This window comes from Aulonocara stuartgranti (genome assembly GCF_965226115.1).
Source record: "Aulonocara stuartgranti genome assembly, chromosome: 4".
NCBI lineage: Eukaryota > Metazoa > Chordata > Actinopteri > Cichliformes > Cichlidae > Aulonocara > Aulonocara stuartgranti.
The window spans coordinates 12,827,718-12,851,550 of NC_138942.1; the positions used below are offsets into that span (position 1 = coordinate 12,827,718).

At 42.0% G+C, this 23,833-nt stretch overlaps 1 protein-coding gene across 5 annotated transcripts; it reads right to left on the bottom strand.

The window, feature by feature from the left end:
- Positions 1-341: 341 nt before the first annotated feature.
- arhgap44a (Rho GTPase activating protein 44a) lies at positions 342-23,579 on the bottom strand. Of its 5 annotated transcripts, none has more exons than XM_082531736.1 (22): positions 23,265-23,579; positions 13,380-13,419; positions 12,585-12,704; positions 12,429-12,505; positions 12,163-12,274; positions 11,953-12,029; positions 11,731-11,845; positions 11,480-11,548; positions 10,792-10,873; positions 10,406-10,533; positions 10,153-10,264; positions 9,633-9,714; positions 9,379-9,459; positions 8,779-8,892; positions 8,593-8,684; positions 7,576-7,759; positions 6,714-6,731; positions 6,417-6,605; positions 4,766-5,278; positions 3,042-3,187; positions 2,858-2,932; positions 342-806 (listed from the first exon to the last, which is right to left on the bottom strand). In XM_082531736.1, exons 1-22 carry the CDS (start codon positions 23,315-23,317, stop codon positions 655-657), a joined length of 2,631 nt encoding a protein of 876 aa, XP_082387862.1. In that variant the 5' UTR covers positions 23,318-23,579; the 3' UTR covers positions 342-654. The 5 variants fall into 5 exon arrangements, with proteins under 5 accessions (XP_082387862.1, XP_082387859.1, XP_082387860.1 ...); XM_082531733.1 differs by having other exon boundaries at positions 2,531-2,932; XM_082531735.1 differs by having other exon boundaries at positions 689-1,881; positions 2,531-2,932.
- Positions 23,580-23,833: the final 254 nt, after the last annotated feature.

A 23,833-nucleotide genomic window follows, 5' to 3' on the forward strand; every position in this document is an offset into this window, starting at 1 on the left:
AATTTAAAATGGGGAGTGGCACTAAGAAAAACAACGTTAAATGTTACTCTGGCATGCAAAGCCTGTCTCTGGGGCTCCGCATATTCCTAATGTGCACAAAGCTTGAATACCCTGTGAGCAATAAAATCAGACTACGCTCTCGCTCCGTGTTTCCGTTTCACCCTGAGGATGGGCTTTGCTCCAAACCATGTCAGGCTCTGAGTTTCCCTAACCAAATATTGTACAACTTGCAAATATCATATTGCAATTTGATTGCATGTTCTAATAAGGCAAAAAGAAACTTGAAAACACAGAAATACAGACCACTGCATTAAACGACAAAGCAAAGCTATAAAAAGAAATTAGAAAAAAAAATCTTTTTAATGCAATACTCATCTAAATTCCAGTCTTTCCTCCTAAAGGCAACTGTTCCTCCACTATGGCATTTTGGTGTGTTTTTTTTTCTTTTTTCTTTTGGTAGTTGTAGTCACACTAATTTACTAGCAAGCAGTTGGAAAAGTTCAGTTTGTTTGCAGCCTGTAGCAGATGTGAGGGAGGGTTCATTTTCTGGTTGGCAATGGTGCGGCCAGTGTTTTTCCATCGGGCCTTGGCGGAGACAGTTAAAGAGTATGTACAGCCATAGGGGTTCTGGAAATGATGCCTATGGGTGATAGGTCATAGAGTGGTGCTCTGGGGCTCCTCCTCAGGCACACCATCCCCCTCTGGATCTGTCACTGCCATGGACCTCCTGCAGGGGGCACCGCTGAACTCATCGATGAGGCTGTCCAGATTGACATTGATGGAAGGGATTTCATAATTGAAGATATCTAATGGTGAGGATGGGAAAGGTGAGTATGGTGAGCAGAATAGTGTGGATGGTGATAATGAGCACCGGGAAAAGGAAGAGGAGGAGGAGAGGGCAATATGACAATGAAAATGGAGTGTAAAAATGAAAGAGAGCAGAAATAATATTAATTGTTTTGAGTCTGAACTCATGGTAAGTGGCATATGATCGAAGGAATCAGTAGATTACGTGTGCTTCACATTTTACAGTGTGGTGCTGATTATGTCAATAAACTTGGTAGAGGCTAGTGTAGCGAGTCGCTGCCTTTTGTGTCTTTTGAGACAGGAAGAACAGATATTCTGTCAGATAAAATACAATAACAAGTCAAAATGACTGCACAGTGACAAATTACATGTTTACAACAGTGGACAGATAAACATCAAGGAGGCAACAGGATGTGTGTGGAACTCTCTGGAAAGAAAATGGCACCAAGACACCAAGTGGGCTTAAAGTAAGAATGGAGATCTCTAGAGGACTGAAATTAGTATTTGCTGTGAATATAGATACTCTTACGTGCTGCTCCATTTAATGGAAGCGGCAGATCCAAACAGAGACGGATGGCTACTCCTGTGTCGGAATGAGATGGAGTGTGGCAGTGTAGTAAGAGGAAGCAGAGGTTATAAAAAGCGATGAACCTGCCAAAGGAGGAGTGGGGGTTACCTGTGACCCCCCTGATACGAGTGGCAGGGGCGTTGGAGATGTCTGCCAGCATAGGGCTGGGAATGGGGAACAAAAGGAAAGGGGCTTTAAGATGAAACCGTTGTAAGCAATGGCATCTGCAATGTGAGCGCAGTGTGATGCACTCTGGGAAGTCCTTAAGCCGTGCATTATTGGTTGAAGACAGTGCAAGGAAAGTACAGCCAACCTGCTAAAAAAGGACGGGGATTATGATTGGGCATTACAGGGTAGGTATGTTTGAGGCAGGCTGCAGGAGACCCCAGAGGCATCCACGGTACGAGGCCAGGCAGTGAGATGGAGTATATGGGGCGGGGGCGGTCTGGCTTACCCTAAAAGTCCCCCTCACACTTAGCCCACACTGAATCCCTGGCCTCACACAGCTGCAAAGTACACAATAGTAGCAGGGGGAACAAGAGAATGATAAATATAACAAAGTGACAAAATCACTGGTGTATATATATTGACAGAGCACCTCAGTTTGAGAACATCATATTGTAGCTTTATCGTTGGGTTTGTCTGGCTAGGTTTCCACTCCTGCTACCCAGTAAGAGATGCTAGACTGGTGTGAACTGTGTAAGCCTCTGACCTACCTCTGCCAAGTGGGGGTCTGGGTAACACAGATAAACAGAGAGCACATGATGAATCTAATGGCAACTTTCATACAAGCAGGACGAGCTATGCTTCTCTGATGTTTCCACACATTACCCAGAAACATCATCACATAACACAAGCAATGAATACATTGTTCAAGAGATTTCCTTACTACAGTAGCACAAGAAATGCTAATATTTACATTTTCTTATCATTCTCAGGCATCTGTGTCTAAAAGGCAACTTGTATTCATTCGGACATTTGTTTGGGAGCAGTCAGTAAAGGGGACAGGTTTGTCTACAGTGACAGGTTCTACAGAGTCCTACACTCGTCCACCGTCTCCATTGGACAGAGCCACAGCGAGTCTGAGAGAGGGCCGCTGCAGCCCCACCTGTGGGGGTGGCGGTGGGGGTGTTGTTGCCAAGGGTTGATGTTTACCTGTAGACATGCTCTCCCCAGGAGACAGTCCATCCAGGAGGCCCTGCTCCATGGGCTGAGGGACTGGGGCCACAGGTGGGCCAGTTAGCCCCGGAGGGGCTATGGGTGGCTGAGGAGGGGGCAGGCTGGGTCTCTGCCTGGGCTTAGGGGCAGGCCGCGACTTGGTGAGTGTCCCCGTCAGGGAAGGCGGGGACGAAAGAGAGTGGGGTGTACCCAGTGGGGTCTGCCCAGGGGAGGACGGTGGTACTTGACCTGGAGGACATGCCAGTCCATAAGGGGAAGGGGTGCTAGGAGGTGTAGGGGACAGGCTGACTGGTGACGGCTGACCTGTGGACTGGTCAGACATCCCTCCAGACTGGCCGTATGGGACCTTAGGAGGCACGGGAGCCAACTTCTTGGAACCTGTTAACACACCATAGTCATATTAAAGTTACCTGTGGAAATACGAATAAGACATGTTTAAAACTTCAATGTCAATGTCAATGAAAGCACATATTACTGAGGCCCTGACCTTTGCGCAGGGTGTGTGGACTGTGCTCTGTGGAGTGGGGAGACTGGCTGCTGCTTTGAGGGCTACTGCTGGGGGGTACTGTTGGACCTGCGACCTGGATGGCTTTGTGTCCAATTACAGGGGAAAGCTCTTTACTCTTCAATGAACTGAAAAGGATGGATATATATTATTATGTGAACATATAAACATATAAACAGTGTTTTGGACTCATCGCAGTCTACATTTACAGTCACTACACCATCATCACCATCATATACATGGCTGCTTCCACTGTTAATAACATTTTTCTAATCTCAAGGAAAGCAGTTCAAAATCTCAACACCTGTTTGTTATTTTTTTAATAGATTTACAAAAAGTTGGTGCACAATATTCTGTATGGATGCAGATGCTTTCAATCCCCCTGCAACAAAAGCTACTTCTGGGTGTTTCCTTATTCACAAGGGGTTGCCACAGCAGGTAGCTCTACATATTTGATTGGGCAGATTTTTACAGCAGATGCCCTTCCTGATGCATCCCTGGAGGATTTCTGTCTCCCTCTTAAAAGGAATCATGGCTCTGTTGCTTGGCAAATGTGTAAACCACTACACTATAGAAAAGAATAAGACAAACACTTCAAAAAATAATTGAGCAATACCAGTATATTGACTATATATGTGCTAAGAAACTCAATTACTGGGATGTGACATTCATTTTCACGAGTGATTAACAAACAGAAAAATTCCACCTGGGCTTGCAGAACGTTTGCCAGATTTAGTAAACAACAGGGTGTGAATACGGATTGAATGTGTCTTTGGACAGTGACAATACACTCAAAATAGATGAGAGACACTTCATGCAACTAGATATGACTGACAAAGTATTAACTGAGTACATAAATGAACCGAAGTCGAGTGACTCTAAATAAACTGCATGAACAACAATAACAAATAATTGCTTAAAAACGGTTTAGAAACTTTGTTTTACATGACCCATTTGAATACCCCCCCACCCCCTCCACCATCACCACCACCACAAGTAAGAAAAAAACAGACAAACAAACAAAAAATAACACACTTATAGAAGTGCCATTTAAAGTTGCCATCTAATTAAATGGTATTCGTTTTAGTTGTACATCTTCAGCAGACTTCCGAACCACAGGTCATCAGCTTTCCAAATCACAGGAAAAGTGTTAAAAAAACAAGTTCTGACCACAGACAGAGATTTGGTGTAATGATTCACACCGTCCTGTTTGGTAGTAGCACCAAAGACTTCTGACTCAAGAAACTATCAGAGGCAAAACTGTAAAACTCAGCACTTTGGGTCCAGCTGGAGGTACTGCACTGTTAGGGTTCCCATTTTGCTAATCTCATAAATCCTTAAAATTCTTCAAAAAAAACGAAGAGGTTTTTCATGTACTGTGTGCTGGTTAGTAGAAAAACTGCAGCAGACTTGACAATAAATACATTTCTATTCTAGTTCGAAGCCATTCCTTGTGTATTTATCATCTACTCAATAACAGCAACAAACTGAGCGCTATATAAGCCAGTAACATCCTTGGTTGCTAGGCAACCCAGCTGACAGGCATCCTGAGACAACCTGTGTGTTACAGAATCTCAGCTATGCAATTTGATGGGAGAGGTAATAAAAAAAGAAAAAAAGAAAAAATATGAGCCAGCGAGCTAAAGGAGAAATACAGCTGCCACTCTGTGATGCATCCATAGTGGCCAGGCGTGTGTTGTATTTACCTAGTCAGCCTGGGGGGTCCTCTCTCTCTGGCACAGGGGCAGGCAGCCCACGGCGGGGGCGGGGGCACGGATGAAGGGAGGCTAGGGGGGTTGCCAAGGCTCTGGTCATGACGGGTTAGTACCAAGGGGGTTTTGACGTAGAGGGGCAAAGCATTAGTGTCTTGTGGGGGGGCATGCGACATGTCACCAGGCGGGCTGTGTTTGGGGAAGTGAAGACAGCTAGGTTTGGGGTTCGAATTGATGTCAAGTGACGAGGAGGAGGAGGAAGAAGAGGAGGAAGGGGGAGGAACAGGGGGAGTGAAGCCAGACCAGCGCATTGGGGGTGGGGGTGAGCCAGGCGGCTGGGACTCTGGACCTGGTGCCACAGGGCGAGCGCAGGGCGGGGGTTTGGGATAGAAGTGGTGGGGGGCAGTGTGGCACATAGAAGTGGGGTAAGGGGGGGGTGGACGGTCCTCCCCTGGGGGCGGGTGGGCATGAGAGGTGTCCGGCCGATTGAGCGACACGTTGTCTGAGCTGTAGATATTAAGAGAATAGACAGCACAAAAGAAACAGCTCTATTGACTGAACAGGGAAACGCACTGGAGCGATATAGGATAAGCTGTTTGGATGATTAAGGTGTGTTAGTGTGTTAGTCAGTTCGAAGCCGAAACCAGTTGGCAAAAAAAAAGTGCTGCATCTTGCGGTGGGCAGTGGGTACACAGTCAGCTTATTGCAAATACAAAGACAAGCACAAAGAAATAGCAAAGAAAATTAAGTTTCATTGTGAAAGAAAAAATGATACAGTGTGTAGGACTCCCTCTGTGATCACCTTGTGTCTGCACACTGCATAGAGCTGTGAGGATCCTTCTCTGGAACCAAAGTGCTGGTCTGCAGCTTTCAGTAATACCAAGTTGAGTTGATGACTGAAACTCTCCTCACTGCTGGATATGGAAGCCCTACCCGCCTTAATCCTATATGACTTGTTTGTATCGCAGGTCCTGCAGTCAGCCCAGGGCAGTGTGAAACAGACACAAAACCCTTTCAAAGGCTGAAAGAGCCACAGGAAATGGGGGTGGGGGGGAGAAAGACAGCCAAGCCAGAAGCCATAATATTTCTTGTCTGCCACATAGGCAGAGCCAGTGACCATGAGGTGATTACTCATGTGTTTAATTGTGATAATGATACCAAAGAAATTGTGAAATCAGTCTGCGTGTCAACAGAAAAATAACTAATTCACGACCAAAGCTGAGAAAGCCAAGCCACAACAATGGGATATTGGATAGATTAGCATGCACGCAACAACTAGCAGGTTGAAGCTTTGCGTCACGTAGATAAACAAAACTTGTTTATACAGTATTAGGACTAAAATCCTTCAGATTTGAAAAGAAATGGGCTTTTTTTTGGCAAATTTTACCCACAGTGACCTGACAAATGGACACAAGGACAACTCTAAGAATGTGTGATGTCTGAAAACAAATTCAGAACAGAATGCGACATGAACATGTTGAGGGAGATACTCCAAAAAAAAGATGGAAGCATTGCATATGAATGGAAGCATGGTTAACACGGCCAAGAACCAGTGCAAGATGATGGTAATGATGGTGATGACAATAAAAACGAACACGGGTGGATGCATGGAGAAGCGAGGGCCAGGGTCTCCACGGTGACTTACCAAACCCTTTCTCCAAGTGGAGGTGTGGCAGACGGAGAGATGGCAAGCTCTCCGGGCTGCTCGGGGATGAGTGTGTCTGCAGGGGAGCCGGGGCCTTGCATGCCTGGAGGAGTGGAGGAAGCCTTACGCGCCAGGGTGGATGAACCCTTACGAGACACCCAGGAGGTATCCATAACCCTGACGCCCATACTGGAGACAAAAACATGTACAGACTCATGTGTGACATCAGCAAAACTCATGTGAGGCAAGTGGGGATAGTAAGGAAAGAAGTCGTGGGAAGAAGGAATGATACAATACCTTTGTATCTTCCTAATGCTGCGTTAGTAAGGGAGAAGAGAGGCAAAAGTGACATGAGGTCATAAGTAATGCAGACAAGGGTCACAAAATGTTTAATATTTGATATGAAGCAATGATTATGGCAGGGAGATGAGTAGAGGGAACAGTAAAGGGATTCAGAGAGAAAGTCAGGTCATATAACCAGTATGTGCTAATCTGCTGAATGCCATTTAGAGGGTTATTTCTTCCAATTAAACCGTTATAGTCTAAGAAAAGCTCAGGCTTCTCCCCCACATTGAATAGTTGCTTAAACAAATTTAGATTGATGCCTTTAGTGTTACATCCTTTGTGTTCACTTGATTGGGGTGTTTTGTTCAAGGTGTTGGTTCTAATTTCTCCAGTGATATTCCACCGTCTCAGTGAATGAGTCATGCCAGGTGACGTGCAATCCAGACTGTGAACGAGGAGTTGGGTGTGGGAGGATGGGATTGGAGAAATATTTCCTCTTGAAGAAAAAAACCTAGCAGCTCTCCATCAGAAACCTGTTGCCATAGAGACCATGCCATTCAAACTTATTCAGCCCTACGTATTTAAATGAGGGCAGTTTTCAGGCTTCTCTTGATGAATCCTGATAATTAAAGGTACACCTGTATATATTACGGTGAGATAAGATATTTAACAAGAAACTGATTTCTGTGCTGCTTATGAAGGCTTCTGACTCATCCGAATGAAAACTTTAGATCGGAGGATCTTAATGTGCAAACGCTGCTCTCCTCAAATATAAGAATTCAGTATCTGTTGCCTGAGAAGAGGCGTGGGTGGAAAGAGAGAGACTGAAGGAGAGTGAGAGGTGGGTAGCAGAAGTGAGCACTTGGCATCATACCCATCTTTCTTGTAAAACTCCAGCATCATGTTGTCAGTGGCGACACTCAGTGGGCGTCGGCTCTGATCGTGCTGCTGCTTGCGATCGGATTGGTCCATGTCTGGTGAGGGCATAGAGCTGTAGTTGGAGTTGTGATTGGTGTGGATCGGGCTTCCATAACTGCCTGTCAAGTTGAACTCAATCTCTGAGGCAGAAGCAGACACACCATCAGCATGTAGTCTATTATACTTACAGTAATGTTTAGAATTGTGTGCGTTTTGAGTGCACACAATTACTCCAAAAAAACCCACAGTTAGTATGAAGAACTGAAATAACTATAATAAAATTAAGATTAAGCTATGCAACAAATACAGTACTAAAATGACATTTTAATGCTTTTTTAGCATATGAAAGTCTACAGAGAACATCCAATCAATAACAGTTAATCTTCAATTTAAGTCACATGCTGCAACATCAGCATTGCACTGTGCTGTGAATCAATGTATAATAGTAGTTGATACACCAACCAGGTGCTGCTGTTCAAATCCACAAAAATGAAAAAAAAAAAAAGATGTATACATTTAAATATCACCAGAGTGAGTTTCTTGCAGTCCCTTCAACATACAGAAATATGAAACATCAGTGGTTCTTTTATTTCTGAAGCGTGACAAAAAACAGGCATTACCTTTGTTAAGGGTTCATAGTGTCTTGTCCATTGTTAAGTATGTTTATGTATGTTTTTTATTGGGTTAGTCAGTTTGCTGTATTGCTGTATGGTGTTTGTTTGTATCATTATTGTCTTGTATTATCAGGCTGGGGAGAATACCCATGCAACCATATGATTTTTGAGATGTTTGCATGATTATGACATGCAAAACTATGTCCATTTGAATAAAGCTAAACACTTTTTTGTTCTGGGCAATGTTTTTATCATCTCAAATCCCCTAATTGTTACTTACAATGATATAATTTAAACAAGAAAACAGATAAGATGCCCAGCGCAGTTACAATTTTACATACATAGTGTGTAATCCCCACCTCCAGGGAAGAACCAGTCAGCATGCTGAATGATTGGCTCGATGATGCCAACAATCTGTAGGGACACGGTCGTCATCATCTCTGTCATGTTCCTGGATAGAGCAGACAAGTGAGCTATAGCAGAGTCACTCAATCGTTGGTTTAAATCCAAAGAATAAAATTATTAGTTGCTTTAAGAATACATACGGTTCATTGTGTGTCCAGAGCAAGTTTGGTCCAAGGACAATAGCCATGTTACCAGGAGTCATCTTGTTAGCATCCTGATACTCACTCAGCTTGGCTAAGAATTTGATCAAATATCTGTAGGATTGGATAAAATTAACTGTGCATTTTAAAAGTATAACCCACTGTTTTTGGTTAGATGTGACATGTCTGCTTGTACCATTTACTGATTATAAAGTAAAAAAATAATAATAGCAGCAATATTAGACGTGCCACCTGCAGGCAGTAAATAAGACTGTAAAACAGCATGAGTTATTGCCTGCAGGAGGTACAACTACGAGTACTGCAAAGACATTACAGTAATTTTCTTGTCAGTGATTCTTGTACTTCTAAAGTTGCTGATCCTGCTGTTAATATTATTTCCTGTAGGTGGCACAAGTTGAGTAGATATTTGTAGGATTGAAAGGATTTCACCCGGATTTTCACTTGGATGTGGTCCAGTTTTGTTTCTACATACTTTCCCGGTTTTTGATCTCCTAATGTTTTGTTTATGATAGTAAGGCTACACTGAAACATGTGCAATCCTGCAAATCAATGGGCAGAAAATCAGGGAAAGAAACTGACCTGAAATTGTTTAAGTTGTCTGTGGGGAGTTTTTCACATGTTGCCATCAACGCCTGTAGTCTCTTGTCAATGTCTTGAATGCTGAGGAAATATAAAGTTATTACGGTTTACTGTTGCTCTACTTCTTTATAAATTTCATCATTTTTCTTTTTGACAGTTAGGGGCCCTGTACTAACACGCTGAACTGGTTTCTATTTTTAATCACTGCCAATGGCACAATTTGAGAAAATACTCTTAAGAGTACAGCAACTCACTTGGAGGCTTGAATCCATTCATCATAAAGTTCAGTGGTCATCAGTGGATCTGGGAGCTCACGAAGGTATGATTTCAGGGCCCCTGTGGGATTAAAAAAACAAGGACAGCGTAAAAACTGGTCAGCTCTTTGAAAGAAGTGGAGGGTTGTTTTCTCTCTACTGGCGAGCCCATGCTCCATATCTCTACTCCCCTCTAGCAGGCCCTCATAGCTAGTGCATCTGCCAAAGTCAGACAGCTCAACACAGATTTCATGCTAATCTGTGAAATGAACAGCAATATCTGAAGAGAAAGCTCTTGGGAAGATAACGCAGAGGAAGACATTTTCCAAAGAACCACATTTGCAAAGTGCATTATGTCCAAAAAAAGACTACAAACACTTCAGCTTTTTACAAATGAACTTTTGATCATGGAGTGAAAATAATTGGCTGTTTACAATTTAGCCTCTAACAATTACAGAGAGTTGGGATTGTTGTTATGGAAATGTGCTTTGAACAATGCATTTATGTGGGCGTAGATCACCTGCGATGGCGTGTGGATCGGAGGAGTACTCCTGCACATCAAGAACTCCACAGTCCAGGGACGCTTTCAGCTTCTTCAGCTTGGAGGCTGATGGAGCCACTCTAAAGAGGCCCTACAGCCCCCACACAGGAAACACGTGATGTGTAATTATCATATCTAACACATCTGAGCAGGAACACAACGCAGATTTTGAATATTTCCATTAAATGTTAATTATGGACAAGTGATTCATGTATATGAGCGTTTCTTCTACCTCCTCTTGCATGCCGCACTCTAGCAACATGGTGACACAGGCTTCGATGGGGAAGGCAATCTCTCTCCCACTTATAGTCAGGTGTTCCTCCAGGGACTTGCCATACGACGGCTTCTCCACCCACGCCTCTGCAATACCAAACAGTGCCCAGAATCACACGTGGATAAAAACAACCCTATGCATCATGTCTTTTGTCTAGCAATTGTAAATTAACCATTAATTAAATATCAAGGTGCATAACTGTTCCTTAATTATGTTGTTATGTAACATGCCAGGCCTATTAGTGTATTCTTTACTGATCATCTTGGTATTCCTTCGGGTACAGAAATGGAGCAGATCTCAACACAAACACACACACATAGCTCTTGACACAATGCATGACTCACCTTGGTGAGCTTTAATCTGGGGTAGGACACTATGAAGAATCTCTAATGACTTCCTGTGATATTCTGCCTGCGTTTCTATCAGCTACAGAGGAGAGCAGGGGGAAATAAAATATAAGATAATGCACCAAACAATTATGATTTTAAAGTCATCTTCAGTGTTTACTACAGCTTGTGCTTAAACGCAAAAAAAATCTGATTCTTATCAGCCGCAACGTTAAAATGTCCGGCAGGTTAAGACAGCAACACTCATCGTCTTATTCATTCATTCACTGACACGTAGTACTCATCGCTGCGCACCAACCACACCCACCAATTCAGGCAATGACATGCCCTGAAGGCAGTGGCTTCAACCAGTAGGGCAATGCTCACCGCCAAATAACAAACCCGCTCGGACATGGTTTTAATCGACACAACAAAGACACCAAGGCGTTGACCTAACCGAGCCTCTTAGAATCCTAATCTGGATATGCCAGAGAAGGCCTGATCACAAAGGAGCCAAAATATCAAGTTTTAATGCCACATGTCCTGTCCATACCCCAACAGGTTAGAAGTGACAACATGAGTGGGACCTACATGATATGAAGCAGTTGTGTAGCTCCCATATTTAATGTTGTTGGTGTAAATGAACTCTTACACCAAAAGACAAAAAACAAAACAATTTGCCAATTTGATGACATATTTGACTTACCGTCTGGAAGTAGTTTGCATAGTCTATTTCTTTGGCCATGAAATTGTACATATCTGCTGACAACTGATCCTGAAAAAGAAAAATCGTCTTAAGGAAATAATCTCACTAACATCATAGATAGAACTTTAATATCATTCCATGACTGTGGCCCATTTGTGTCTGATTCATGTGCAAGTGTTATAAATCAAAGAGGAGGGCAAAAGTAGCTGGATGAAGGCATGATATACACGTAGCTCTGATCGTTGACTCACTCTGCAAATTTCCATCCGATTGGCTGTCTCCTCCATCTCCTCTCTTAGGGACTCAGACTTGGCACCGGGCTGCAGAGTGCTGGGGTGACTGGATGACTTGGATGACTGTTGATATCTGTGGGTAAATGAAGCAGTCGCCCCTGCTTTAGACATTCCAAGTTTTTATTTTAGCAATACACTAACCACAGCAGGTTTTAGCCTCACTGTTTGAACACTGTTCACCTTGTTCGTGCTGAGTCCATGTCCAGGACAAGTTTAGCTAAGTGCTTCCTCTGTTTCTGGATATTAGGAATGTCCACCTGAAAAAAAAATCCAAGGAGTTAATATGAAAACAGTCAACTCATTATACTTTGTTTCTGCTAATAGCAATGGAAATAAAAACACCAAAATGCAACTTTTAACTGGTACATTAAAATAACACTATCTGCTCACCTCCGCAAGGACATAAAGAGGCTCCACCACATCTCTATCTATCTGGTACTCAAACTGAATGAGTTCCTGGGCGAGCTTCTCCTCTGTCTCCCCACAGAGCTTCAGCATTTTTCTGTTGGTAAAAGCCAAGCACAAAGTCATAAGCAATCAAATACAATTAAACACAAGGATAATAAGGACAGAGAAGAATTCAGCTGCCAAATCTGTAATTAAAGATGACTCTGTGTGTGTGTGAGTTAAGCACAGGCGTATTAGTAGTCACTAACCCCAGGAGAGAGTCTTCCCCCAACACTGCAGCCCCTTCTTCCATGCATTGTGCCAGGATGGTAAGCGGTAATTTTTTCTGACGGTACATAGAAAAAATGTTACACGCACTTCTGTAAACTTCAACAGTTGCCAGCAGGACTGACGCCCGTACTCACAGAAGGTGACTTTACAGATCTCTTCTCCATATCAGTCCCCTGCTGACCCTGCAGGCAGGCATTCAGTTTTTTGTGAGTGCTGTGTGACACCTGCTTGACCAGATCTAGGCGTTTCTCCACCTGGGAAAGCACACGCAGACCAGGTGAATGTGCTTACATGCACACATGTATCCTCACAGATGCAACATAACTGTCAGCTCTAACGCAGCATCATGAATCAGCACCTGCTCTCTCTTCACGGTACATACTGACAGTAAACCTGTGATATTTTAAAAAAGGATTGAAAAAAGGCAAGCTTTCTTGCCATTTCTTCAATTAGTCTTCAGGAATAGTTCTCTGGGCTTCTTGAAGGACATTTAGAGCTCTTCTTTGAATTTTGGCTGGTTCTGTTCTGTGTCAAAATAATAAAAGGGCAGCCCTCAGCCCTGACCGATTGGGCATGATGGGAGGAAAACAAAGAAGCAAAAAAAGAAATCCTCTGAAAATGGTCATGTTTGAGGATTTGACTGAAAATAATTGAAAAAGCAGCCAATGTCCAAAGAAAAAATACAAATAAAAAACACTTTGGAAAGCTGGCAGAACTGTGACTCAAGTGCACTTTAAAAAAAGTACAGAATATATAGCAATTAAAGTACATTGTTCCCAATGTACCATGTGGTGATTTTGACGGACATTATTTTTGATGTTTAATAATCATTATCAATTTATTACAGACTACTAATAATTCACTGCTGTTCACAGGTGCACATATATACACATCTGACATCACAGCTCCCATACACATCTACAGCTCACCTGTAGAAGGTCTTCGCTCAACACCTCTGTTTTTTCTGCTCTGTAAAGATAAAAAAACAAACAAACATATATATTAATACGTTTTCTTTCGTATTCTTAAATCCACAGAAACATGATTGCATGTGGCAATTTTATCAGTATGTAGGGAAAGATATGGGAATCAATTCTAGACCAATAAAACATTACTGCAAGATAGCAGAAATTCTTGGAAAATGTTCATTCATCATCTTTCCTATGCAGAGCTTATTAAATTTCATATATTAAACACTGCATTCAAGAAAGAGAAGCAAACTTTCTCACTGGGAAACTAACCCATGGTTTAAAGTATTCGGCTTCTCTCTTCCTTGTATTATTTTATGTTATTTTTTGTTTTCTGATGAAAACAAATGAAAGGAATTATTGCACAATGCGCACAAAGAATTACGAAGCTTTGGTATGCTCTTCATTGGGTAGGCGGCATCTTGGTGCTTCCATATACACACAGAACAGCTGCCACAATCACACAGTTTCTGATTCACACAGGAGAAATAACATCAGACATGCTACCTTTTTAAGTTCTTGATGACATGCCAGTTTAGTTTTGAATAATTTAACACATTTTACAATTCTTGCGTGTCTTTCTCAAAATGCTGTGGGTATAGAAGGCTCATTTACCAATGTGGCAATGCTCCAAAATTTATAGGCCGCATGCACACCTGCCTCTTTGGTGTAAGTGGGTGAGTTTGTGTAAGAATGCAAGTGTCTCTTTAAGTTATCATCTTCAACAATGCATAACAACAGCACATTAAAGCCGCCGATTCAAATGTGTTAATTCCCACTGCATCACATCCTACTAAAAATCCAGCAGATGGGGATTGAGCCAAAGACTGAAGGAAAGGGCTGCAGAGCAGATGAAGCAGATAAAGCTACTCATCCGGAGAAGTGAAAGAGTCATTAGTTCAGAAAAGAGCAAACCACTGGATTTTACAAATACATGGTGTCAGCTCAGTTCAATCAGCTTTCATTTTATGACTTTAGTCAGCAAGGACATTTTCCATATAGCTTAACATGCCGTTTATGATCCTATAAGAAAAGACAGAATAGCCACTTGTCTCCTAAGAACAATTTTATGGTACATTTTCTTTTTTGTGGTAAACTATTACAGAATCTGACACCAACCAAACTTTAATGCATGCAATATATAAACAATATATAAGGAATACCTAATGTGGAGGTTAACATATGCTTTCTGCCAAGAAACAGGGATCGGGCAGACCATCTGACCTCCTAAAATGAGGCATTTTCAGATCCCCAGCAGAACACAGTTACTTGGGACTTCCCTTCCTGTACACACAGCCTCTTCCTGTGATTGTGCCCAGACTATGCCCATGCCAACCGCAAATAATGAATCTGAATTTATCTTGGCAAAGCAAATTATATAAAGGACCTTGGTTTGTGCAATAATTGTCACGAGCCAGGGGAAATAATTCAGAAGCATATTACCAAAATGCTGTTTTCATGTATGTTATCAAACAGGCAACATAACAGCTCTCTAAAACTGTTGCTAAAAAGAGGCAAAGTATGAAATGACTAAAAAGTGTCTAATGTTGACACACAGTTGTTTACACATTACCAATAACAGAAAGCTGAACTATTGAGACATTAGCATCTCCAGCCTCAGAGAAAAAAAAAAGTGAGCATGGAGCCATGGGAACTGGGTCAAATCATGTACCAGTGGATCTAATCACAGCCAGCCTCTCGGAAAACTGCTCTACTCAATGAGCTAGGAGGCAAAATACAGGAAATGTGTGTGTGCATGTCTAAGAGAGAGCGACAGAAAGATAGCAAAGCAAGAGATTTCTGGCGTGATTTATAAGGATAACTGCGATCGCAGATTGCAGATTACATGACAAAGGGAGGACAAAAATAACCCAAGCAGCACACTAAAGTTTGGCACCGTTCTGCTGAACACTCCACCAGACAAAAAAACTCTGAAATGCCATGGTTTATGAAACAACCTCCCATGCAAGACTGTATTATGTACTGAAAGTAGGTAGTTGCTCTGCATTGTCACTGCCACTGTCTATTGCAGGCTGATCAGCTGACTGGATTTGTTGTTTAAAAGGAGGCAATAACAATTTAAATCATAGACATCTAGCATCCTCAAGGACCGCAAGCGGTGTGGCTATTATGACCTAGACATCAAACAGATTGGAGCCTATCTTCAAAGGCAGCGCTGTCTTGTTCTATGAGTTTGTTTGTTTTCAGAGAGTGGCATTTCCTCTTAGGAAAGCAGCATCGCACATAATCTTGCTGCGAAGATGCAGAGAAAAAGCAGCATTGTCGAGGCATGAAAACTGGGGGGTACTGAAGTTTCTTGGCCCTACCGAACCTGATGTAAGTCTAGCTTCAGGGACAGCTTAGAGGTGAGGAGAGATGTTCTTCTCAGCAAATATCGTGCAAAGTGAGACCTGGGAGGAAAATAAAGACGTGGGAGAGTTGGCAACCTCGCAGGTGGTATGCTCATGGAGGGAAAGGGAGACGTTGCCAGGTTTATGCCAACCATCTGCCACTATGCAGGCATTCCTTTACCTGGAACTGGTGATGACTCAATACAAACACGTGCACAGTCATCTAAAAATACGCAGGTTAATGAAGTAATGTTCAAATTGCAGACATTTATTACAGTCTTGCATGCAAAATGTAACACTGGTGAAAAGGACTTCAAATCGGAGCAATGCAAACATGAACGATCCCAGAGAGCGGAGGAAGATAAATGAGTTGACACAATATTTGCGCAAGATGATCAGCTGCCAGAATGACAAACTTTTTCTACATCTGGGAGGAACATTAGCAAAGAGCTGACATGAATAAAAGTCTAGGTAAGGTCTGTTTAGGACATATTTGTAAGGTTTCAGAGATTATAATTCGTTGTATTTCTGTTAAGTTGCAGTTAAAATGTTAGCTTGCATCTATATATTTTTATCTCAAGCTGTGTCAATGTTGGACAGCTGCATCGTTAGCCCCCCAGCACTGAGCATGGTTTATGAAAGCATAAATAATCCATGCTGACATAATCAAAATGCGAATAAAGAAGCAGCCGCTGTCTAGAACATATTGCATTGGTAGCGAGCCAATTGCTGGCTGTTGCTGACTTTCAGTTTGTCTGAGATTCAGCAGGACAAAAAGGAAAAAAAAGGTCATTATCTGGTTTGCTCACACTGCTAGCATGGCTAACAAGGGCCCCTACTCTGAGGCCTGGAAGAGCTACACTGGATGCTAGGTCTTGTACTGCTAGGGGAGGGTAGTGGAGCAGAATGGTGGCCCTGGGCCTCAGCGGGGCATTGCACACCCTGGAGCGCTGGCATGAGATCCACAGTCAGTTATATACATACACACAAGCAATGACACACACAAAAACCCACAATGGTGTTTATGCTTGAGATGCTCCGTGAATATTTCTCCACTGATTGCTTTTTGTTTTCTCTAGACCTGCATCGTGCATCTAAAGGCCCAGTTGGTTTCTACCCAAACGATGAGGCGGGGCAGGCGATGGGATACGGGGTTACTAAAACAGAAAAACCCACTTACTGTAGTTGTCCACTAAACTAGGTCACAGTTCTGTCAGGTATGCAACTGTGAGCACATACATGCACACAGGCATGCACATATACACACACACATGCGTCCAGAGAAGGAGTGAATGAAAGAGAGAGTGAGAGCCTGCAGTGTTCAGTAATGTTTCACTGGAAACACAAGCACTGAGTTATCTCTAATAACTTTATTCATGGTGCGCTGAATAATTTCGACAAAAAGGCGCGCAACAATGTGGCTTAACTGTGTTTTTACACTTGTCATCTTCCGAAAGACACACACAGACACACACACACACACACACAGCAGCTAAATGACTTCAAATGCAAGCAAACAATAAACTACGACAAAGCAGCAAAGGTCAAAACAATCCTTTACTTAGAAATGAAACCTTTTTTTGCCACCTTTTTTGTTAAAGCTATAAATTTCTTCACCATTTTGGGAAATGTAACATGTGAGCTGGCAGAGTCAAACGAATGTGATGAAACAGCTAATACTAAATGAGCGTTTCTAGGCAACCAAAGCAAAGGAACGACTATATTTGCTGTGCACAAAAAAAAAGGAGCTGGAGAATGATTAAACAGCAAAGGGGAAAAAGCAAAGGGGAAAAAGAGGTAAATAAAACAGGAAGTTGTTATTAGTAGATCAGTGCTTCCTGTTCTGAGCCTATTGACATTCTTGAATGGACGGAAGTGAGCATGCTTAAAGGGAGTCACCCGTCTCGTTTTTCTTTTTAACAATGCCAAGCTTGTCCAGTTCATTTATAGCAGTTTAGTACTAAGAATTATATACCAGAGAACTTTATGTACAGTGGTATCATCATAAATTTAGCCTTTAGTGATTCATTCTCTGCATCCCTGTTGGAGATGATATCATGAGCAACAGCCTGGGTCAACCCTAATACTTTGACATGTCACGTCAAAATATTGATGCAGCAATGCTATTCTACTGCTTTCTCTTGCAATCCAGTTATTGAGTCGCTGTTAAACAGTTAAACAGCTTCCCTGACATTTTGACTTGCTATTTTACGGGTTTTTGTGGGGGGAGGCCTCTCAGATAAATGAGGGTAATGCGAATGGAAACTTAAATGAAGAAGAAGATATTCACAAGAGGAAAATGGTGGATGGTGGTGGAAAGCGAATCAGATCTCTAATTAGCTCAACTGACACATTACTGGAATGAACAATAAAGACATTACACACACACACACACACGCTCACACTGACATTAAAGCGCAGTGAATAAATACACAATCCCTATTTCTTTTTTTTTCTTTTATTTTCTTTTATTTTTTTTAACCAATTTAGGGCAAATTACTTCAGTTACACAGATCTCATTATGTATCAGAGAAGATTGTCTTGTGATATATTGCAGAATTTCTGTGACACCATTATTATCATGTGAGTTCTTCTATTTGCCACCCTGCTGTGTACATGATCACTTGTACAGGAGCCAGGTCAATAGGGACAAAACGAAAATAAAACTCCACAGGAGAATCTGGATCTGATGGGATTAATCAATCTCCTTCAAAATGTTGCAAGTTTTGTTGTTTGTTCTTTAAAAAAAAAACAAAAAAAAATAAAAAATCAGTACCGAGTTTTTTAGTTGATCTTTAGTACAGGGGCTCTTTAAGAGGTTAGTCTTTTGAATGAATCAACACGAGTGACATGGAGAGGGAGAAACAGCGCTTCTCTCTGATATTACATCATCTCTCTTTTGATGGCCAAAATGGCCCCTTGACAAAGGCTCTTTATCTCTACCATACCCTGTAGTATGCTGTCTCTGAAAGGCACTGATGGGGATATGGGAGGGTTACACTTATTTAGCAACGGCTCTCGCATGATCTAGCGCACACATAATGATTCACTTCTGACTGTTGATGGCTTCATAATAATTCATAACACCATAATGTCGTTCCATGTTCAGCTAGAAATGATTACAAAAAAGACAATAACAGCAGTGAATCAGATTGTGAATGCAACTTGCTCCAAGATTTCTATGGTTCCAACCCAGAGAATCAAGGCTAAGAGGAGGAACAGAGAGCTGAGAGGTGGGGGACGCTGCATTTTCATGCAACAAGTTACCTGTCAGCGACCATATGCCCTTTTAGAGCCTGGCACACATTCTCACCAAGAGGTGTGAATGTGTTAATCTTGCACTGAATTTAAAAACAAGCACAGACACCTACTTCTTATTCTAACAGTAATTTGTTTTCAGTGTTAATATGGTCAGCTACATATTAGTGCTCAATGCTGTTTCTGCCCCTTCCTCTCTCTACTTTATACAGTGCAGTGAGAAAGTATTTGCTTCATTGCTTATTTATTTTGTGCATATTTGTCACACTTAGATGTTTTAGATAATCAAACAAATTTCAATAGTAGAAAAACCCAACATAACTCAAGTAAATACAAAATGCATTGTTTTATATGATGATTTCATTTATTAAGGAAAAAACGACAACAACTTATCCATACCTACCTGATCCTGTGTAAAACAATAATATGAGCCCTAATCATAATAACTTGTTGCACCACTCTTGGCAGCAAGAACTGCAATCACGCGTTTCTAATAACTGGCAATGAGTCTTTCACATCACTGTGGAGGAATGATGGCCCACTCTTCTTTGCAGAATTGTTTTAACTCAGCCACATTGGAGGGATTTTAAGCGTGGACAGCTTGTTTAAGCTTATATCTCAACCTAATATTAGTACTAAACTTCGATTAGGTCACTCAAAAACCTTTCAAATGTGGACTTCCTGGTGTGTTTTAGATTGTCCTGCTACATAAGCCGAGTGTGCTTGAGCTTCAGGGTATGAACTAATGACCAGACATTTAACTTCAGGATATTCTGGTCGACAGCAGAATTCATGGTTCCATCAATTACATCAAGTCGACCATTTCCTAAAGCAGCAAAGCAGCCCCAGAGCATCACACTGTTTGACCACCACCATGTTTGACTGTTGATATGATGTTATTTTTTATGAAATTCTGTGTTAGTGTTACACCAGATATAACGGGACTGAAACCTTCAAAAAATGTGGACATTTTCCACATCCACAATCTGTAAATCGGCCACCTGCGTGCTTAACAATAATTCATTCGCCTACTGCGTCAGAAAAGAGATAGAAACCGAGTAAGAGACAATGCATGAAAGAGAAAGCAGCCCACAAATGACTGCCATTTTCAGATAATTGCATTGTGGATTGGTGAGCTAGAAGGCACAAGTAAGAAGAATGCATCTATCATAGAGGTATTTGCGAACACCACAAAGGTGGCAGAAGCAGAGTGCAAAGATGGAATGTGGGTGTGTTAGGGAATGAGATAGTCCTGGGGTTTTTTTTTGTATCTATATGTAAATGTTACTGTGCAGGAAATCATATTCTTACAGTCTTGAATCATAGAATCTTTTTAACAGTCTGTCCTAGACCTACATAGGACAGTGAGTTGGGAATAGAGAAATAGGTCAAGCGAAATGAAGGGTGGGAGCTGGATGAACCAATATAATCTTTTGCTTGCTTCCTGTAAGGACACCAAAAAATTTGAATGTCTTTTTTTAGACAAATGCAAACACTAAAGTACAGGAGAGTTTTCACGGAGACTAAAATCTCAATTAAAGGTTAATGTCCAAAAATAATATTTATAATACAGGTCTCTCCTGCTGTACCAAAACACATTTCTGTTAGCACTAAAGTATGCATGGCTGCACACCCTTTTGCTCCACAGAGGTAATTGGTCAAGCTGGTGATCACATGACATGGGTCTCACCCAGGCAAGCTGCAGCAGAAGCAGAAGCAGCAGCAGCAGCCGCCTTGGAGAGCCAGAGGGATGCTGACACAGCACACCTGAACACCAACCCCCAGCTAAAAGAAGACCTTCATTATAGACTTGCCATTACAAATGCCAATACAAGACAAAAAGACGAGCAGATATAGTAAAAAACAGTTATTAAAAAGATATGAGTTATGAGTCTATTCTTAATAAAGAAACCTACAATAAATAAACTAAAGCATAATTTTATTATTAAATCTTGTTTCTAAATGATAAAATGTAACTCTACATATTCTTAGTAACAGGACCTGTCACTGGTATTATCAAATCTAAAGAGAGCACTGAGTTTCAGGGGGACCAAAGGCCATACCCACAGAGAAACCCTGCTCCAGTCTGAGGATGGTTAAAGCTTGAGTCAGCAGAACAGTTAATATGAAGCCTGTTTTCACTGTTTTGGCACTTTATTCTTTCCTATAGGAGCCCTGCATTACTCACAGGACAAAACCAGCGGAATTAAAAGACAGCTCAGGGGTAAAGCTAAATCAAGTCCATTTTACTTAATGCACTATATAATAGTATATCTTCTGCAAGAGCAGTGTGCAAGGAAGAGCAGCAAAATGACATTGGCATGATAAGACTGTTTCTTGTATAAATGCTTGTAAAAGTCCAATAAATCTGCACATTTGTGATATGTACACATTTTTCCCACTGTCCGACACTAACACTCTAAGGCATGTAGGTGCAGAACACCTGGATCCACACATAGTGTATGCATACAGCATACGTGTTTACTTTATTGGTGGTAATATCAAGAAACATTTATGTTACGCGGTTTAATCTAAATAAGAGCTGTTTAAATTTAGCTCTCCAAATGAACCATGCTTCAGCACCTCTATACACCTCTTAAAATCCTTCAAATTATAAGTGGTGGAGAAATACAGACATAGTTACTGAATGGAGACACCTGCTCTTTTCTAGCGAAAGAAACCTCAAAACAAACAAAACATGATCGTCAAACCAGCATGATCGGGTCATTAGTTGCTAGATTTGGTTTTTCCAGATAGATAGTGATCTATCTCCATTGGCATAGCCAGTGTTTGACACTGTTCAAGGTCACCACAGGGTCAGATCCATTACTTCTTGATCCAAAGATCAAATCTCTGACTATGGTTTGAGAGTGGCAGTTCTTGTTATGGACCACTGTTATTATTAAGAGCCCAGCAGGGCTGTCCGGGGAGAGTTATGTTCCTCATTATCACTGTGGTACAAACAGACCAACTTAGACAGCCCCAGAAATGAGCTAATTTTCTACTTACACTAGCACCACTTGGACCATCTGCATTAAATAAGCTGTATATGTGCACGTACACATGCATAAAAGGAAAAGTGCCATATCTTCTGTGGCCATCTGAAGTCCTCCAACCTGCTTGCCCACACACATATCCAGAATCACACCCACACACACAAACACTCTAATGAGTCACTAGAAGAAATGATGATAAAAAAGACTGAGGCTAGAAAAAGCAGTATGACCTATGGGGAAAACAAAAATGATAGCACCAACACAGCCTGCAATGTGTGCCCCTCCGCATAATAATAATAATAATAATGACAGACACACCTCCTGGTCCTAATCCCCCACCTCCCCTCCCACCCCCCTGCTGGGCAGAGAACACCTTCTGGCCCAGCGCTGCTTGACAAGCTGCTTTCCCTGAACACAGAGGGTGGGGGAAGACTGATAAGCCCACTGGATCGGTGTAAAATGTCACCGGATTTCAGAACCATTCAGAAGCAGAGCAAGAACATGAAAAGATTGGACGGTGAGGACAGAGGTGGAAATCTGTCTTCAGAAACCCCTAATTTAGTTTTAGCACGTTCAGTGGAATGGAAAACCGTCCATTTAAACTGACACATATCATTCCAGAAGCGCATCAGGGAGGCGTGATCACGACCTTCAGGAATTCACGGAGTGGATAACTCACGCCTAAGAGGTGCTTCCCTCCTCACAGCTGATATCACTGCGTAATAAAAACATTGCGCCTTTTTCTCATTTTCCCCTCACGTCGCAGCCCACACTGCATCCGTCTGCATCACGTTTACCTATCGACAGGTTCGGTGACAGGAGTCTATTTTAATCACGACATAACTTGGCAATGCCATATTTGTCAAACTCCACCGATGATACTCTGTCATAAAAATTGGGTCGTCACTATTTGATGGTCCATGTCGCTGTGATTTTCTATATTTAATATATTTCCGTGGGCAGGTTGGAGCTACTGTGGCAATGCGCCTACACGCTGCCTATGCGGTAGCCTATTCCAGTTGGTATTACGCATAGAACACTTAGGGCGTTTTGAACATGAGGTATACAATATACTTCAGTAAATAAGCAAAAAGCGCAAAAAGGGGAAAAAAGGGGCAAATTAAAGAATGAAAGTCTGTTTGCATTCATCCGATTCGCATCCTTCTGGGGCCATGCAGGGGGGTTCTCCTCTCTTTGACTTGGCCAGTCGCGACAATAGCGCACGGAAACGGTTTCCTTACCTTCCCACCGTTTGGTTGGCGAGCTGTCGCATCCGATTGAATTGCTTCTTCATCTTGTATTTTCTCTGTTAGCACCTACGAGGGGAAATATTCCGCATTACTTCTCACAATACATATCTCCATCCTCCACAGAGGTGCAGCACAAATTCCAATCTCCCATTCCCCCCCTTTCCCTCATCGCAAGCTGCCAGCGCCGAAGAAGTATTCCACGATTACATATTTTCAATTGATAGATATATGTATATTTTTTGCACATCTATATTTGCTCCATTGCCTGCGCAGGGATGCTGGACCAGTCCACCGCGCGTACACACAGGCAGGGAGCGACAGCAGTGACAAGTAGCGGCTGCGCAGCAATGCAGTGTGGGAAATGTAGTGTATCTATGGCTGACTCTTGAATAAAGACTCTATTCTTGCCGGTTCCTGTGAGCTATTAGGCTTAAACGGATCAAATGTGTATTCATTTTTGCATTTTTGTATTTATTTCTTATGTGTGTGTGTGTGTGTGTGTTTCTGTAGATATCAGTGGTTGCCTATACTGGTCCACTGAAAGCGTGAAGGGAAGCCCA